This window comes from Rhinoraja longicauda, chromosome 17 (assembly GCF_053455715.1).
Source record: "Rhinoraja longicauda isolate Sanriku21f chromosome 17, sRhiLon1.1, whole genome shotgun sequence".
NCBI lineage: Eukaryota > Metazoa > Chordata > Chondrichthyes > Rajiformes > Arhynchobatidae > Rhinoraja > Rhinoraja longicauda.
The window spans coordinates 34,241,194-34,257,780 of NC_135969.1; the positions used below are offsets into that span (position 1 = coordinate 34,241,194).

At 44.5% G+C, this 16,587-nt stretch overlaps 1 protein-coding gene across 2 annotated transcripts in view; it reads left to right on the top strand.

Moving 5' to 3' along the window:
* Positions 1-16,587, top strand: part of shq1 (SHQ1, H/ACA ribonucleoprotein assembly factor) — an 85,648-nt gene that overhangs the window by 21,368 nt on the left and 47,693 nt on the right. For both annotated transcript variants that reach the window (XM_078413883.1, XM_078413882.1), the window contains exons 6-9: positions 3,874-3,986; positions 5,259-5,398; positions 13,966-14,120; positions 15,419-15,472. In XM_078413883.1, coding sequence (XP_078270009.1) covers positions 3,874-3,986; positions 5,259-5,398; positions 13,966-14,120; positions 15,419-15,472 — 462 coding nt within the window. The remainder of the gene's footprint in view (positions 1-3,873; positions 3,987-5,258; positions 5,399-13,965; positions 14,121-15,418; positions 15,473-16,587) is intronic.

The following is a 16,587-nucleotide window of genomic DNA, read 5'->3' on the forward strand; positions in this document are numbered from 1 at the left end:
CTACAGCTCCTTCTTACATGTTAAAAAACCCCCGCGCTTGGTGCTTCATTGCGGGTTACAGAGCTCCCTCCCACCCCAGGCAATGTCATTTGTGCGGCCGCCTAGAGTAGACACGGGCACTGCACAAACTCACCCTCGTTCCACATAAGCCTCGCACCTCTTCACCCTGACGCCGCTCCCGGGGATGGCAGTGCCAGTAGAGGCTGTTTGCCAGCGCTGGCTCCCTGTAGCCGGTTGTCTGGGTTTTGCTCCCTCGATCTCACCCCCGCTGCGCGTTTCCGATTGCAACACCTGTAACCTGACGGAGCGGCGCCCGGCAGGTATATGCCTGCCTGTCCCAGGGACCACTCTCACGGCAGCGCTGGCTGTGAGGATTGAGCCTGTTGGGTGCTGCTCTGCAACCCGCAATGAAGAACCAAGCGATTTTTTTAACATGTAAGAAGGAGCTGTAGACGCTGGTTTACACCAAAGATAGACACAAAATGCTGGAGTAACTCAGCGGGACAGGAAGCATCTCAGGAGAGAAGGAATGGCTGACGTTTCAGGTCGAGACCCTTCCTGTAGGGCCTCGACCTGAATAGTCAGCCATTCCTTCTCTCCAGAGATGCTGCCTGTCCCAGTAAGTTACTCCAGCATTTTGTGTCTACCGGACTACAAATTAACCATAAATACACCTAATTAATATTTTCTACTAAGCAAAACTGGAAAATACGGATGAAACGCAGGTCTGTATACACGCAGCAGATCAGCCGACGAGAATATTTAGCCCTTGCGACCTATGACCTGTGCATGCTCAGTCGAGATACCAAACTCGCTTATTGACAAAAAGACCAAACTAATGGCTTGTACCAGTAAAACTATGGAAAGGTAAAGAAGGGGAACTAAAGAGAGTGCAATAGAGAGAGGGATGGAATGCAGTAGAGAGAATTGGAGAAGGACAAGAGAGGATAAAGAGGGATAGAATGTTCTGAAAGCCTTAATTTGAAGAATGTATGGAAATGTTAAAACAAAACTAAGTTCTAGATATTTAACCCACTGCACTACCTTTTGCCGGTTTGTCATGCCGCGTTTCCCCTTCCTTTTCCTCTTATTTAGGCAGATGGATGTGTAAAATTGTCTCTATTGTATTTCCTCTGGTGCACTGCTCTGAGTATATGGTGTTCAAGGTGAACATTATATCCATATGTATTGAATGTGATGATTGCCATTGTGTTTGTGCTTGCAATATACTGAAAGCCACCAGGTGGTGCCAGTATGCCAATTGTTTTTTATAATGACATTTGCTTCTGTTTGTTCAGTTGAACAAAAGAAGCTTAATTTTCAGGTCAGTAACAAGACAATGGGCAGAAGTTGAGGGTAGAAATGGACACGGTGAAGCTGGCTTTGCAGAGATTTTTGAAACTAGGTAAAGAAACACACATCGGTAGTGATCACCTGAGCACACTACAGGTCTGTGGTGTCTTGAAGTTCTGTCACTGATGAAGTAGTTAATGGGCTCACAGTAAAGTGGATACCAAAAACAGTTGAGGGGGACCTCATTGGAAAATTACCGAATGGTGAAAGGCCTGGATAGAGTGGATGTGGAGAGGATGTTTTCACTCGTGGGAGAGTCTCGGGCCAGAAGGGTATTACCTCAGAATAAAAGGACCTACCTTTAGAAAGGAGATGAGGAGGAATTTCTTGAGTCAGAGGGTGGTGAATCCACATTACCTTAGACGGCTGTGGAGGCCAAGTCAATGGATATTTATAAGATGGACATTGACAGTTTCTTGACAACCTGTCATTCTTACCCCATACATTCTTAACCCGTGCTCTTGGCATTCTTATCCCAGCACAATCAGTCAGAAAGGTCCCGACCCAGACTTGCTGGGGGCCAAACAGTCTGTTTCTATGCAGTGTCTCTAAGCGTGAACACAAATGATCAAGTTCGATATTAGAAAATGATGCTGTTCGTTTTCATTTTGTTCATCAGGCAATATGGCTTCATGTTTTAAAGAAAAATAAGTAATTAGACAATAGTTTGTTCTGATGAAGTGGGGACTGCTGGAGTCAATCCTGAGTATATTCTTTAGTTTAGTTTAGAGATGCAGCACGGAAACAGGCCCTTCGGCCCACCGAGTCTGGACCGACCAGCGATCCCCGCATATTAACACTTTACTACACACACTAGGGACAATTTACATGTATACCAAGCCAATTAACCTACAAACATGTAGGAAGGAACTGCAGATGCTGGTTTAAACTGGATAGACACAAAAGGATGGAGTAACTCAACGGGACAGGCAGCATCTCTGGTGAGAAGGAATGGGTGACATTTCGGGTTGACTCTCAGTCTGAAGAAGGGTCTCTACCCGAAACGTCACCCATTCCTTCTCTCCAGCATTCTGTGTCAACCTACAAACCTGTACGTCTTTGGAGTGTGGGAGGAAACAGACGATCCCCTAGAAAATCCACGCGGTCATGGGGAGAACGTACAAACTCTGTGCAGACAGCACCCATAGTCGGGATCGAACCCGGGTCTCCGGTGCTGCAAGCGCTTAAGGCAGCAACTCTACCGCTGCGCCACCATGCCACCCTGCATTGAAGGGTTACCCTCCTCATCAACAGAAGCCTGTGATGGGGATCAAGTCCTTCTCCTCAGGTGCTGGACTCAGGACAGGAAGGCTCTGCGGAGAGTAGTGCGTTTGGCGAACTACACTCGCCTCCCCTGCAGGACCTATACATCAGAAGGTGCAGATCCAGAGCCAACTGGTAGGGAGACCCCTACCACCCCAGCAACGGACTGTTCCAGCTGCTACGGTCAGGCAAATGCCTCCGCTGTCACGCTGTGAAAACAAAGAGGATGAGACAGAGTTTCTTCCCACAGGCCAACAGGACTGTTAACTCTCATATCACCAGGGACTAATTTAAGTTACTGTATTAATTTATTTTTTGTGTTAAAATCTTTTTTTCTATTCTGTTTTGTAGTTTAGCACAATCCGCAGGTGTTGCCACTTTCATTTCACTGCACATCTTGTATATGTATGTGACAAATAAAGTAGACTTGACTTGACTTGACTTGAATTAAATGCATTGATTTGTATGTTGTTCTGTCATTTTATATATTTTTGAGAGATAGTTTAAAGATTTGGTTCAAAGGCCAGATTTTGGTGTTTTTTGTACGATGTTAATTTTCATTTGGGCGATACATAATAATGTTGCATGGTTGGAAGTTTTAATTCGGAGTGTCTGAAAATTGATTTGATTGTTTGCAGCCTTGGGCTAAGCATGTTGTAACTTGCTAGTCTTAGCTTTCTTACAATACATAAACATCACTTAATTCATTGCTTTGGGCAGCAGATTAAATGGAATTATATCAAGGAATAATTGAGCAACCAGCGATATGCATTTTGTGCGAAAATAGTGAATGATTTCTTGGAAGATTTACATCTTTGAATGAGAAAAAAACATTACAGACATTATAATATTCATATGGCACAAAGTACTGGAGTAACTCAGTGGGTCAGGCAGAATCCCTGGAGAACCTGCATGGGTGACGTCTCGGGGTTGGCACCCTCTTCAGACTCTGAAGAAGGGTACCAACACAGAACGTCGAGAGATGCTGCCTGACCCGCTGAGTTACTCCAGCACTTGATGTCTTTTTCTGTAAACTAGCACCTGCAGTTCCTTGTTTCAACAGAAACTTCTAAACTGGCTATGCTACTGAATGTTTCCCAGTGTAGGTTTAAGGCTTTGCTAATTTGAAGATTACTGTTCTTAACCTGCTCATTTAAAGTTTAAATTTATGAGCTGTTCTGTTGAATGGAATAATGTAGAATATGTCTGTCTCTTTGGGCTACCGTTTGTTCATGGCATCTTTCTTTACTTCACTAGCATGAGCTCAGTGATGTGATTGACCTGAAGGAACCTGATAGCACAACTCCAGTGGAACGTCGGCTAATGCGCTTGGCTGCTGAAGAGGCCAAGTTTGATTCTGACCATTATCTGTAAGTCAGTGATACCAACTACATAAACTAGTGCCTTCATTTTTATTAGCGACACAAGGAACTGCAGATGCATTAGTTTTTATTGTCAGGATGGAATATCAGGGACGGTTTAATAACGTACAGCACCAACCATCTTCTCTTTTGTCGTCAAGAGTGTTCTAGTTTAGCGCCGAGATACAGCGCGGAAACAGGCCCTTTGGCCCACCGAGTCCGCGCCGACCAGCGATCCCTGCACATTAACACCATCCTACACACACTAGGTGCAATTTACACTTACACCAAGCCAATTAACCTGCAAACCTGTACGTCTTTGGAGTGTAGAGGAAACCGAAGATCTCTGAGAAAACCCACGCGGTCACGGGGAGAACGTACATACTCCGTACAGACAGCACCCGTAGTCGGGATCGAACCCGGGTCTCCGGCGCCGCAAGCGCTGTAAGGCAGCAAATCTACCGCTGCACCACCGTGCCGCCCTTTTACTGGCTTATGTACCGAAACGGAACAATGAATTTCTTATTGCAGCAGCACGACAGGGTTGTAAACACAGATGGCAATGGATAATATAATAAACAACCAAAAAAAGAAATAGTTCAATAAATAGAAAAAAACACAATATAGTGCAAAAACAAAACAAAGCCCGAAATCTCCAGTGCAACTAAGGCAGTTCATAGTTTGGAGTTTAGTTGGAGTTCGTAACGTTCAATTGCCTGATGGCTGTAGGGAAGAAGCTGTTCCTGAACCTGGATGTTACAGTTTTCAGACTCCTGTACCTGCATGGTTGGAGTGGTGTGGTTCCTAGTTGATGCTGGCTGCCATTTTGAGAGGGTGCCATTGAAACATCCCTTCGATAGTGGGATTCAAGAGAGTTAGATTTAGCTCTTAGGGCTAATGGAATCAAAGGATATGGGAAAGCAGGAACGGGATATTGGTTTTGGATGATCGGGCACGATCATATTGAATGGCGGTGCTGGCTCGAAGGGCCGAATAGCCTACTCCTGCACCTATTTTCTATGAGGTGTCTTAATCACATTAATTTTACTATTCATCATTTTGTTCTTTTTATTTTTCTTTTCTCTTTGCTCCAATCTGTTTCTATTAAAAGGTGCTTTATAAAAGAATGTTCATTGTCCTTTCTCTAATACTTTATCTCCCATCTGTTCTCTCTTCCTTGCATTCACTCTCTGAATGATTGAACGAATGGATTGTTTTATGTGGGCCAACTTTTAACTTCATGATTTGATGAAGATCCTCTTACACTCCTTCCACTTTCAGTGCTGACCTGTTTGAAGACGATGCCATTCGGCATCTGTTGAAGCATCAACCTTGGTGGAGAAACACTCCGAAAGCCAAAGAGGAAGGAAAGGAAACCCAGATTGAACCTGATGATTCAGCAGAAGCAAGAGGGCAACGTGGTAAGTGATTGGCGATGTTTCAACTTATCCAGCAGATGTGATGGTGCAGCGGCAGACTTGCTGCCTTACAGCGCCGGAGGCCCTGGTTCGATCCTGACTACGGTTGCTGTCTGTACAGAGCTTATACACTCTTCCCGTGAGCTGCTTGGGTTTTCTCCAGGAGCTCCTGTTCCCTCCCACACTCCAGAAAGATGCACAGGTTTGTAGGTTAATTGGCATGGTAAAATTGTAAATTGTCCTTTGTGTGTGTGTGTGTGTGTGTGTAGGATAGTGTTCGTGTACGGGGATAGCTGGTCGGCATGGACTCGATTGGCCGAAGGGTCTGTTTCGTCGTTGTATCTCTTAAACTAACGCTAATCACTAAAATTAACCACTCCATTATCTAACGCTGTGCCTGATCCGGAGGAAATTCTCATCAGGTAATACCCTAGCAACACAGATCAAACAATTTAAATTTACCCTATGTGTGTCTAAACATATTAGTTCTAAATGTAATACAGAATTATTTTTTGGAATGCCTAATTAAATGCATTGAAGTTCCAAAATTATTTAAATCAAAATTAAATTGTTAGTTTTCTAAAGCCTGACGTGCCAAATAGTAATTAATTACCTACTGGGAAAGCTGCTTCGTGTATTTTTTAGCCCACGGCAGTAACTTTATTGTGAACTGACTTAGATCGTAACAAAGCAGATGGTTCAAAAACATTCTGCTGCATGTGTAATGGGGAAGTGTTTGTCTAATTTTAGAGTCTTTCCTTCCAGCATTACCTCAGTAATAGCTGACAAACAGTTATAGACACAAAATACTGGAGTAACTTAGCGGGACAGGCAGCCTCTCTGGAGAGAAGGAATGGGTGACGTTTCGGGTCAAGACCCTCCTTCAGACTGAGAGTCAGGGGAGAGGGAAACTAACAGTTATGATATTTTAGACACATCCTTAATTGTATCCCAGTGAATGGATCAAATCCAGTCTGAAGAAGGGTCTCGACCCGAAACGTCATCTATTCCTTTTCTCTAGAGATTCTGTCTGACCCGCTGAGTTACTCCAGCTTTTTGCGTCTATCTTCAGTTTAAACCAGCACCTGCAGTTCTTTCCTACACAAATATTCTTTTGAATTGGATCATGAAACAGAAGCAAGGATTAACACAGAAGTCACTGTGTTTAAACCAGTATATGTTTAATGTTTTTAAAGCATCATATAAAAACCCTGAGAAGAATAATTAGAAGAAATAGATGCAAAGAATCAAGCCATCCACAAGTTTGTGAAAGGATTGCTTGTGAAAATTAAATATTGGAAGTTGCAACCATTTCTTATTATGTGCAGTGTTGAAATTGGGTAATTCTGTAATAATTGTCAGCACAGCTCTTGTATTTGGTTTTTTGAATAAATGTTGAAATTAACATATAACAACTACAGCATGGAAACAGGCCTGTCCGGCCCTACCAGTCCACGCCGACCATTCTCCCTGACCTAGTCTCATCTACTTGCACTCAGACCATAACCCTCCAATCCCCTCCTATCCATATACCTATCCAATTTACTCTTAAATAATAAAATCGAGCCAGCCTCCACCACTTCCACCGGAAGCCCATTCCATACAGCCACAACCCTCTGAGTAAAGAAGTTCCCCCTCATGTTACCCCTAAACCTTTGTCCCTCAATTCTGCTGAAACCCAGGCAACATTCTAGTAAATCTCCTCTGTACCCTCTCCATTTTGTCGACATCCTTCCTATAATTTGGCGACCAGAACTGCACACCATACTCCAGATTCGGCCTCACCAATGCCCTGTACAATTTCAACATTACATCCCAACTTCTATACTCGATGCTCTGATTTATAAAGGCAAGCATACCAAACGCCTTCTTCACCACCCTATCCACATGAGATTCCACCTTCAGGGAACAATGCACAGTTATTCCCAGATCCCTCTGTTCCACTGCATTCCTCAATTCCCTACCATTTACCCTGTACGTCCTATTTTGATTTGTCCTACCAAAATGCAGCACCTCACACTTATCAGCATTAAGATCTCCTGCTGCCTTGAATGCACTTTAAGATATTTTTAAATGTATCTGCTTAGTGCCAAGATTAGTACAGTGAACCCTCGTTTTTAGGGACCTCTTTGTAATGGATTTTGGATTGCGGACAGACCTGCCGAACTTCTCCGTCAGACACAGTCACCATCACCATCCCCGGCCCGCACAACTTCACCGGCTGCTTTCTCAACCATGCCAACAGGTGCTACCGCCGGTTGGCACTGCCTTCCCGGCCACTTCCCTGGCTATGCCAGCCAACGCCACTCCTGTCCGCTTCCAGGCCGGGCTGCCTCCTGGCCACCTCCAGACCCGGTTGTGGATGCCAACCCTGGCCCGCACCGCCTCCCCGGCCACTGCCCTGGCCAGTCCAGCCAGGGCCACCCCCGGCCTGCACCTGGCCATGCCAGCCAATGCCAATGCCAACCCTGGCCCACATTGTCTCTCAACCAATTCCAAACCGGGCTGTTGTCGTCAACCCCGGCCTGCAACACCTCCCCGGACACTGCCCTGCCCACGCCAGTCAATGCAACCTCTGGCCGTTTCCACACTGGACTGTGGACGCCACCCCACCCCGCACTATCTCCCGGCCCACTCCAGCCAACGCCACTCCTTTGGCCGCACCTACCGACACCACGGCCGGCCTACACAGCTTTCTCGGCAGAGCCTGCCGCCGCTCCCGCCTGCATTACTGTATTGAGACCATTTTGCTTTGTAGCTTTGGGCACGTCAGGCTTTGGTTTAATGATTCAGTTGAAAAATGGCACCTCTAACAGTGCAGTTCCTGCTCAGCTTAAACTTTATTGTTGGGTCTCTGCACATGAAACGCCATATGTTACAACCATACACTGGGTTATGGTGGACAGTCGGCAGTATTGGCCACCATTCCCCACCCCCTACAGTCCGTTATAACGAGGGTTTACTGTAGTTTAGATTTTGATTAATCCTTCATGCTTGAGAACAATGATGATCATTTTAAAACGGAGGCATTATCAGACTGTGAGGCAGAGTCGATTAAGTGCACATGATGAGTGAATAGTTCACGGTACAAGTTATAACATAGTATCTTCTTCAGTTGTTCAGATGCTGTATGATGGCTGAAATAATCTTAAGGGTATTTTTAAACTGCACATTTGCTTCTAATTTCTTGAATTAAAGATTAAAAAACATTGAACTTAAAATTTTCTGGTAACTATTTCTCCTTAATGATGCGGAGTATCTTGGCCGAGAACAGAAAGTGTTTTATATTTTGGTGGCATGGTGACGCAGCTTGTAGAGCTGCTGGGTCTCAGAGCCAGAGACCTGGTTTCGATCCTTACCTCGGGTGCTGTCTGTGTGGAGTTTGCATGTTCTCCCTGTAATCACCTGGGCTTCCTCCAAGTGCTCCTGTTTCCTCGCACGTATCAAAGACTTGCGTGTTTGTAGTTTAATTAGCCTCCAGAAATTATCTCGAGTGCGTGGGGAGTAGATGCTCAAGTGGGATAATATTGAACTCGTGTGAACGGGTGTTTAATGGTCGGCAGGGACTTGGTGAGCCAAAGAGCCTCTTTCCATTCTGCATCTTAAAAAAAAAGATTGATTTTAGAGCCAATATGCCAATTCCTTTCTAAATAATTTTTAGTTCTGAAGGAAAATAATGGACTTTCCAAGAATGTTATGTTTATACAGTCATGGCACGTTTGGTAATTGTTGCATTTAATCACATTTTGCATGCAGAAGTTTTGTAGTTACTGCTGATGCAGTTATTTTCAGGAAATTGGACTTAATGGATTATATATGCATTTATTTTTGGGAGATGGAAATGGATCAGCGTCTTCCTAAAGTAGCTCAAATTGGCAGTTCACGGGGCAGTTTGTCATGTGGAAGTCCAGACGGTCAGTATTAATGTGCTGTTTAATTGCAGAGTTGAGTCTGAAGCTGTCCCAATTAAAACATTGCTGTCTGAATCGATGAAGAATGGGGTCACTGACTTAAACCGTTCCATTCCCTAGCACCATGATGCTGTACACAATGCTAAGTGATTCCCACAAATTTCAGTGTTCAATGGATATTTATTGTCACGTATGCAATTAAACATTGCATCGTGAAGTTTATTCTGCACTGTTTCTCAGAAGACATGACAATAATAAACCAATAGATGGGCACAAAATGCTGGAGCAACTCAGTGGGACGGGCAGCATCTCTGGAGAGAAGGAATTCGGGTCGAGACCCTTCTTCAGACTGATCCGCTGAGTTACTCAAGCATTTTGTGTCTTATCTACCAACGTCTGCAGTTCCTTCCTACACAATAATAAACCAACCCAATGGAAGAGTTGCACCTTGTAATATCAAAATGACCTCTACTGTCCAGGAGTTCGAAGAAGGGTCCCGACCCGAATCGTCCCCTATCCATATTCTCCAGAGATGCTGCCTGACCTGCTGATTCACTCCAGTAGTTTATGTCTTTTATTTTTCCCCAGTCAAAGCTGGTTCAAGGTGTTAAGGTCAGCCTGCAAAGATTATGTCGGCCAGTCTGGATGATAATAGCTTCGCAGCTGTGGGTAATTAGTGCTTCAATGTTAAACTAGCCTTTATGAGAGGCTGGGACTTGAAGTTAATAGTTTGTTATGTGATTTAGGCACATATCTCCTCTGAAATAAATGATGGTACGCTTAATCCCTTTTTTACTGAGTAGTTGAACTCCCTGTAAATGATTTTGAACGAGTGAGGCTTGTACCAGAGTCACTAATATACTGCATGATTTGTGGTGGTAGATTATAACCAGACCATTCAGTAGTATCAAGTTCCCATTAAAATAAATGCTTCTTATCATTAAAATCAAGAAATAGACCAGCACAAAATAATTCTATGCACTGGAGTAAAATGTGTCTTTTGGATCAAAATATAAAGGTTTCTTCATCTGTTGATTTCAAGTTACAAAAACGTCTGGGAATTCTTTGTGTCGGGAGGAACGGCAGATGCTGGTTTAAACTGAAGACACGGAGCGGCACGGTGGCGCAGTGGTAGAGTCGCTGCCTCACAGCACCAGAGACCCGGGTTCGATCCTGACTACGGGTGCTGTCTGTACGGAGTTTGTACTTTCTCTCTGTGACCTGTGTGGGTTTTCTCTGGGATCTCTGGTTTCCTCCCACACTCCAAAGATGTGCAGGTTAATTGGCTTGGTATTATTGTAAATTGTCCCCCGTGTGTGTAGGCTAGCCTTGGTGTACGGGGTGATCACTGGTCGGCGCGCACTCGGTGGGCTGAAGGGGCCTGTTTCTGCGCTGTATCTTTAAACTAAACTAAATCGACACAAAAAAGCCAGAGTAACTCGGTGGGTCAGGCAGCATCTCTGGAGAAAAGGAATAGGTAACTTTTCGGGTCGAGACCTTTCTTCTGAAAATTCTTTGTTCTTTTAAACACTGCGGCAGCATGCAGCAGGATATGTGGCTTATCTTGAGCAGATATGACTGCACTTACTCCAGCTACAGAGTCCAGCTCTTAGGCTTCGATTCCTCGAGGAAGACTTTGACCATTTGGAGCAGAACCAAAGGGAAAGATGTGCAATTGAGATTCAGAAGCTTTCGGAATCTCCTTCCATAAGGACTGGATGCTCAATGGTTAAGTAGATTCAAAGTAAGATTGAAAGATGTTTGGGGCATGCAGGAATTGAGATATCCAGGCAGAGGGAGGGAAGATGATGATGGAACTTCAAACTCTTTCATTTCACTACAATATCATTGTCATTGACCTATATGCAAAATAATAATTTCATTGTAGTTAGGTACACCTGACAAAAAAGGTGAACTATTGAACTATTAAAATAATAATCCAAAATCATCATCACATTATTGGTATTGGTTTATTATTATCACATGTACTGACAGACAATGAAAGGCTTTTCTTAACGTGCTGTCCGATTAAATAAGATAACATTATACATGAATACACATTAGCGAGAGGGCAGAATTATAGTATTTGTTAAGTGGTAGTTGGACATTATACCATGACATGGGACTGGTAAATTGCTTGCGGTTGGATGAAATAAAATGGGTTCAGTGGCTTTACCTATTACTTGCAAATAACTTGACACTGCAGATTTCCTTTAAAATTTTAACGTCCAAATAAAGGGCGGCACAGTTGCGCAGCGGTCGAGTTGCTGTCTACATCGCCAGAGACCCGGGTTCGATCCTGACCACAAGAGCTGTCTGCACGGAGTTTGCACATTCTCCCTGTGACCGCATAGGTTTCCTCTGGGTGCTCCGGTTTGCTCCCACGCTCCAAGGACAGGCGGATTTGTACGTTAATTGGCCTCTGTAAATTGTCCTTAGTGTGTAGGATAGAACTAGTGAGATGACCATTGGTCGGCGCGGGCCTGGTTCCACGCTGTATCTGAACTAAATAAAACTAAACTGGTGAAATTTGTGTAATCTGTATTATGGTGGTCAGGCTTTGACTTCTTATTAATTTCTGACATAAGGAATATTAGTAGAGAGGAATAGGAACCTGAGGGGCGACTTTTGCACTGAGAGGGTTGTGGGTATAGAACAGAATGCCTGATGAAGTAGTTGAGGCCGGTACTATAACAGCATTTAAAAACACTTGGAGAGATACATGGATAGGAAAGGTTTAGATGGATAGGGGCAAAATGGGGACAAATAGGACAAGCTTAGATGGGGCATTGTGGTCGCTATGGGCGAGTTGGGTTGAAGGGCCTGCTTCTGTGTTGTATGATCGTAGAAGTATCTGGAATTATAATGTCAGTTGATAAAATTCTCACAACCAAAGAAGTTCTTCCTGACCTGGTTCAAAATAACAAGGCGAGGTAAGCAAACATACTAAATCGTTTATGATCATTTGTAGCCCAATAAAATGAGATTCAGTGGAAGATAAAGGCATTGATCCTGCCTTCTAAATAGCTACTGTTTAAAATGAAACCACTTCAAATGGATGTAAAATTTACCTAATCAGGCAATAGAGTTATAATCATACAGCACGGAAACAGAGCCTTGGGTCCTTGACCCTGCTGACCATCTACGCTAATCCCATCTGCCTGCGTTTGGCCCATCGTACCTCTCTAAACATTTCCTATCCAGCAGATAACTAATACTGAACCCTGAGCTGATTATCTATATACTAAAACTCTCGTTTGTTTGTTTGTTTGTTCCTGAGCTCCAGTCAAAACGGTACACGCTAGCGCAACAATTTTAGGCCCACCTTACTCACCGTCATCCCTTTGGTGCTAATGGAAGAGGTTTCATTGAAATCGGTGTTATATTTTTAAAGTTATTCACATTTTAAAGTTTAAATCTATCCCCCAGGGAGGGAGAGGGGGGGAGGAGGGAGGACAAGGGGGATGGAGTGGGGGGGGGGGGGGAGGGGAAGGGGGGTGGAGGGAAGGGAGGGGGGGAAGAGGGGAGGGGTGAGGAGAGGGTGCTGCACCAATGCAGGAGAGGTTTGGGCCCAACGGGTCCACTTGGTCTAGTGGTTCAATAAAAATACATTATTGGACATGGGATGTAAGAATTGTCTCTTCATCCTCCCGATCTCTCTCGCCCCCTGTTCTTCTCCCACCCCCACCAGGTCTCTTCCCTGTTTCTGTGCTTGATGACTCTCTGAGTCTATTAAAAAGGCCCCATTCAGTCTGCACTCCCTCTGACAGATATTCGAATGAGCTGTACAATTTAGCAAAACACTCTAGGCTTTTGCCCACAACAATAACCTTGCAAATTAAGGTCTGCTGAAATGCCGGCAGCTGTTTTTTTTTAAGTGCCAGTGGAGCTTGTTTCATTTAACCTCTACAATACAACTAAATAACAGTAAATTCTGTGTCATAGCAATACCTGCTTGAAGGAAACAAGCCCCATGTATTTGAAAATGCTGTGTTTTGTATAGGTTGTGGTACATACCTTGGCCAATATTTTACTAGACATTTGGTTCTTATGGGGTGTAAAACATTTAGTGGAATTTGCGGTTGATGATATTCTTCCAACAACTAATTGAAGTCTAATACAGGTCCACCACCGATTTTCCGGCAACTTTGTTTCCCGAGCCTCTCTCGATTATCCATTTTGCCGGATCAGTAGAGGTCACGGCCTCCGAGAGGAGTCCAACCGTGAGGAACGGTCGGCCTAGGCCGCCGGGAAGCCGAGATACCGGCCTGCAAAGTCGGCCTCGGTAGTTGGCTATGGGAACGGATCTACCGGCTCCGGCTGGGCCGGAGTTCCAGAGCCGTGGCTGCAGGGACCTGTTGATCAGCGCGTGATTCCCAATGAGGTTGAGATCGGCTGCCTCACCCGGCCCCGGTGCCACATTTTCGGGGGAACTTCCGAGGGGGGGATTTCAATCAAGCGCGCTCTCGTAATTCAGTCCGGATTACAGGAGATGCAGGACCACCCGCTGCCGGAAAATGGGGGGTGGGCCTGCACAATGACGCAACCGCCAAGTCTTTGTGATGTAACTGAACGCAAGTTTGTGTTTAAAAGTTGCTTGAAACAATACATTCCGTGTCTCTCTGATGTTTTGCATAAAATATAATTTTTTGCTTTCAGTCACATTTTCTGGAGATGAAAAGGAGCAACTGCGAAAATTCACCAACAGAAGTTATCTGCTAGATAAAGGCTCCTGCCAAATGGTTTATACCAGCCTGGTTGACATACTCCTTGCCTATGCTTATGAAGTCCGCACCACTGAAGGGGAAACAAATGTAAGTCCACTTGCTCTTTCTAATAGATGATGTTTTTACAAAAAGGGTGGGACTTTGAACTGATAATAGTGAGGAATATCATTGCAGAAGTGTGATTTCCTTTTTCTGATCTTGAATACCCTCAGCTGATATTGGTTATTGTAAGGTCAATAGACAATAGACAATAGACAATAGGTGCAGGAGTAGGCCATTCGGCCCTTCGAGCCAGCACCGCCATTCAATGTGATCATGGCTGATCATTCTCAATCAGTACCCCGTTCCTGCTTTCTCCCCATACCCCCTGACTCCGCTATCCTTAAGAGCTCTATCTAGCTCTCTCTTGAATGTATTCAGAGAATTGGCCTCCACTGCCCTCTGAGGCAGAGAATTCCACAGATTCACAACTCTCTGACTAAAAAAGTTTTTCCTCATCTCTGTTCTAAATGGCCTACTCCTTATTCTTAAACTGTGGCCCCTGGTTCTGGACTCCCCCAACATTGGGAACATGTTTCCTGCCTCTAACGTGTCCAACCCCTTAATAATCTTATACGTTTCGATAAGATCCCCTCTCATCCTTCTAAATTCCAGTACAAACCTAGTCGCTCCAGTCTTTCAACATAGGACAGTCCCGCCATTCCGGGAATTAACCTAGTAAACCTACGCTGTACGCCCTCAATAGCAAGATTAAACAGTTCATTGTGTAGGCAGGAACTGCAGATGTTGGTTTAAACCGAAGACAGACACGAAGTGCTGGAGTAACTCAGTGGGTCAGGCATCATCATCTCTGGAGAACATGGATCGGTGACGTTTTGGGTCGGGACCCTTCTTCAGATGCAGAGTCCTGACCCAAAGTGTCATTGATCTGTAAATAGACATAAATCCGTAAATAGACACAAAATGCTGGAGTAACTCAGCAGGGCAGGCAGCATCTCTGGATAGAAGGACCAGGTGCCAATTCGGGTCGAGACCTTTCTTCGGGTCGAGACCCGAAATGTCACCCATTCCTTCTATCCGAAGATGCTGTCTGTCCCGCTGAGTTACTCCAGCATTTTATGTCTATCTTCAGTGTAAACCAGCATCTGCAGTTCCTACCCTACACATTTTGTCATCTATCCAAGTTCTCCAGAGATGCTGCCTGACCGGCTGAGTTACTCCAGCATTTTGTGTCTTTCTTCAATAAACCACCATCTGCAATTCCATGTTACTACCTTTGCATTCTATGCTAGTCACTATCCAGTCCCTTTAACCTTCACAGCCTAATCCCTATTGGCGATGGTTTCAAGAGAACTCTTTTATTTTTTAACTATTATCTTTTACAGACTGAATCCTCGTGGAATATCTGGAAACTGAGTGGAACACTTTGTTGGCTTGAAGTAAGTGAATTGACTTTTAATGCCTTTTTTTGTTGCTTTGGGTATTGATTTGGGCAAATCGGGCAATCAATGAGTTCTCAGTTCTACACGTCGGCCTAATAAATGTTCAGTCCTCACCGCTTATCTCTTTAGAACATTAACTCTGTGATCCCGGCTGCAAGTCCATAATCGTACGCCGGCTTGCTGCGAGGCATTGATCAACAAGACGGACAGATGGCAAATGCCTCCTTCGCTGTTGGATAGGAATCAGGAGAGAGACGTTGAAGATTGATAATGCTGTAATTATGCACTGCACAAGGCTGCTGTGGGAGGATTGAAGTGCGCGGCGAGAGGCAATTGCATCAGTTGTGTTGTCTGTTGGCTGAGGCTTTGAGTTGGATCAGTTGCACATTTAGTGGAATGCTCATTACCCCTTGAGCTGCCAGGAATATTTTTGCCTCCCTCCCCCCCCCAATTGCTCTTGCATTGCATTGCATTGCTCTTTCTCTCCAAGGATAAGTGATATAAACCCAAGACTGCCAGCTCTTTTTTTTTTTATCATCAGGCCCCAGTGTTGTTCTGCCTGTGCGAGCATGGTTAGCAATTGCTGGCAGGCTGTTTGACTGTGGCAGATTAACTTGTGTTTTCCTCGATTATCCATACATTTGGTTTGTTATTTCAGATTTTACCAGATGTTTTGTTCGTGCTCCATATCACAACCACTCACTCAAGCAATCCCTTGCCTGATATTTAACTTTGCACGCATTAAGTAATCATTGCTTTGGAGCCAAACAGAGGATCCCACTGTCAACATTTACAGAAGGAAAATGGGTATACCAAATTTCCTTCATTTGTAAAATAAACATGGGATAAATGTGTAGGAAGGATCTGCAGATGCTGGTTTGCACCAAAGTGGACATAAAATGCTGGAGTAACTCAGCGGGATATGAGGCATCTCTGGAGAGAAGGATTGGGTGACATTACAGGTCGAGACCCTTTTTCAGACTGAGAATCGGGAGAGAGAGAGAGAGAGAGAGACTAGAGATATGGAAGGGTGGGGTGTGAAAACAACAGATCAAAGCAGACGATGACAGGAAATGTAGAATGCTTCACTGTTAGCTGAGGGGAAGGTGACA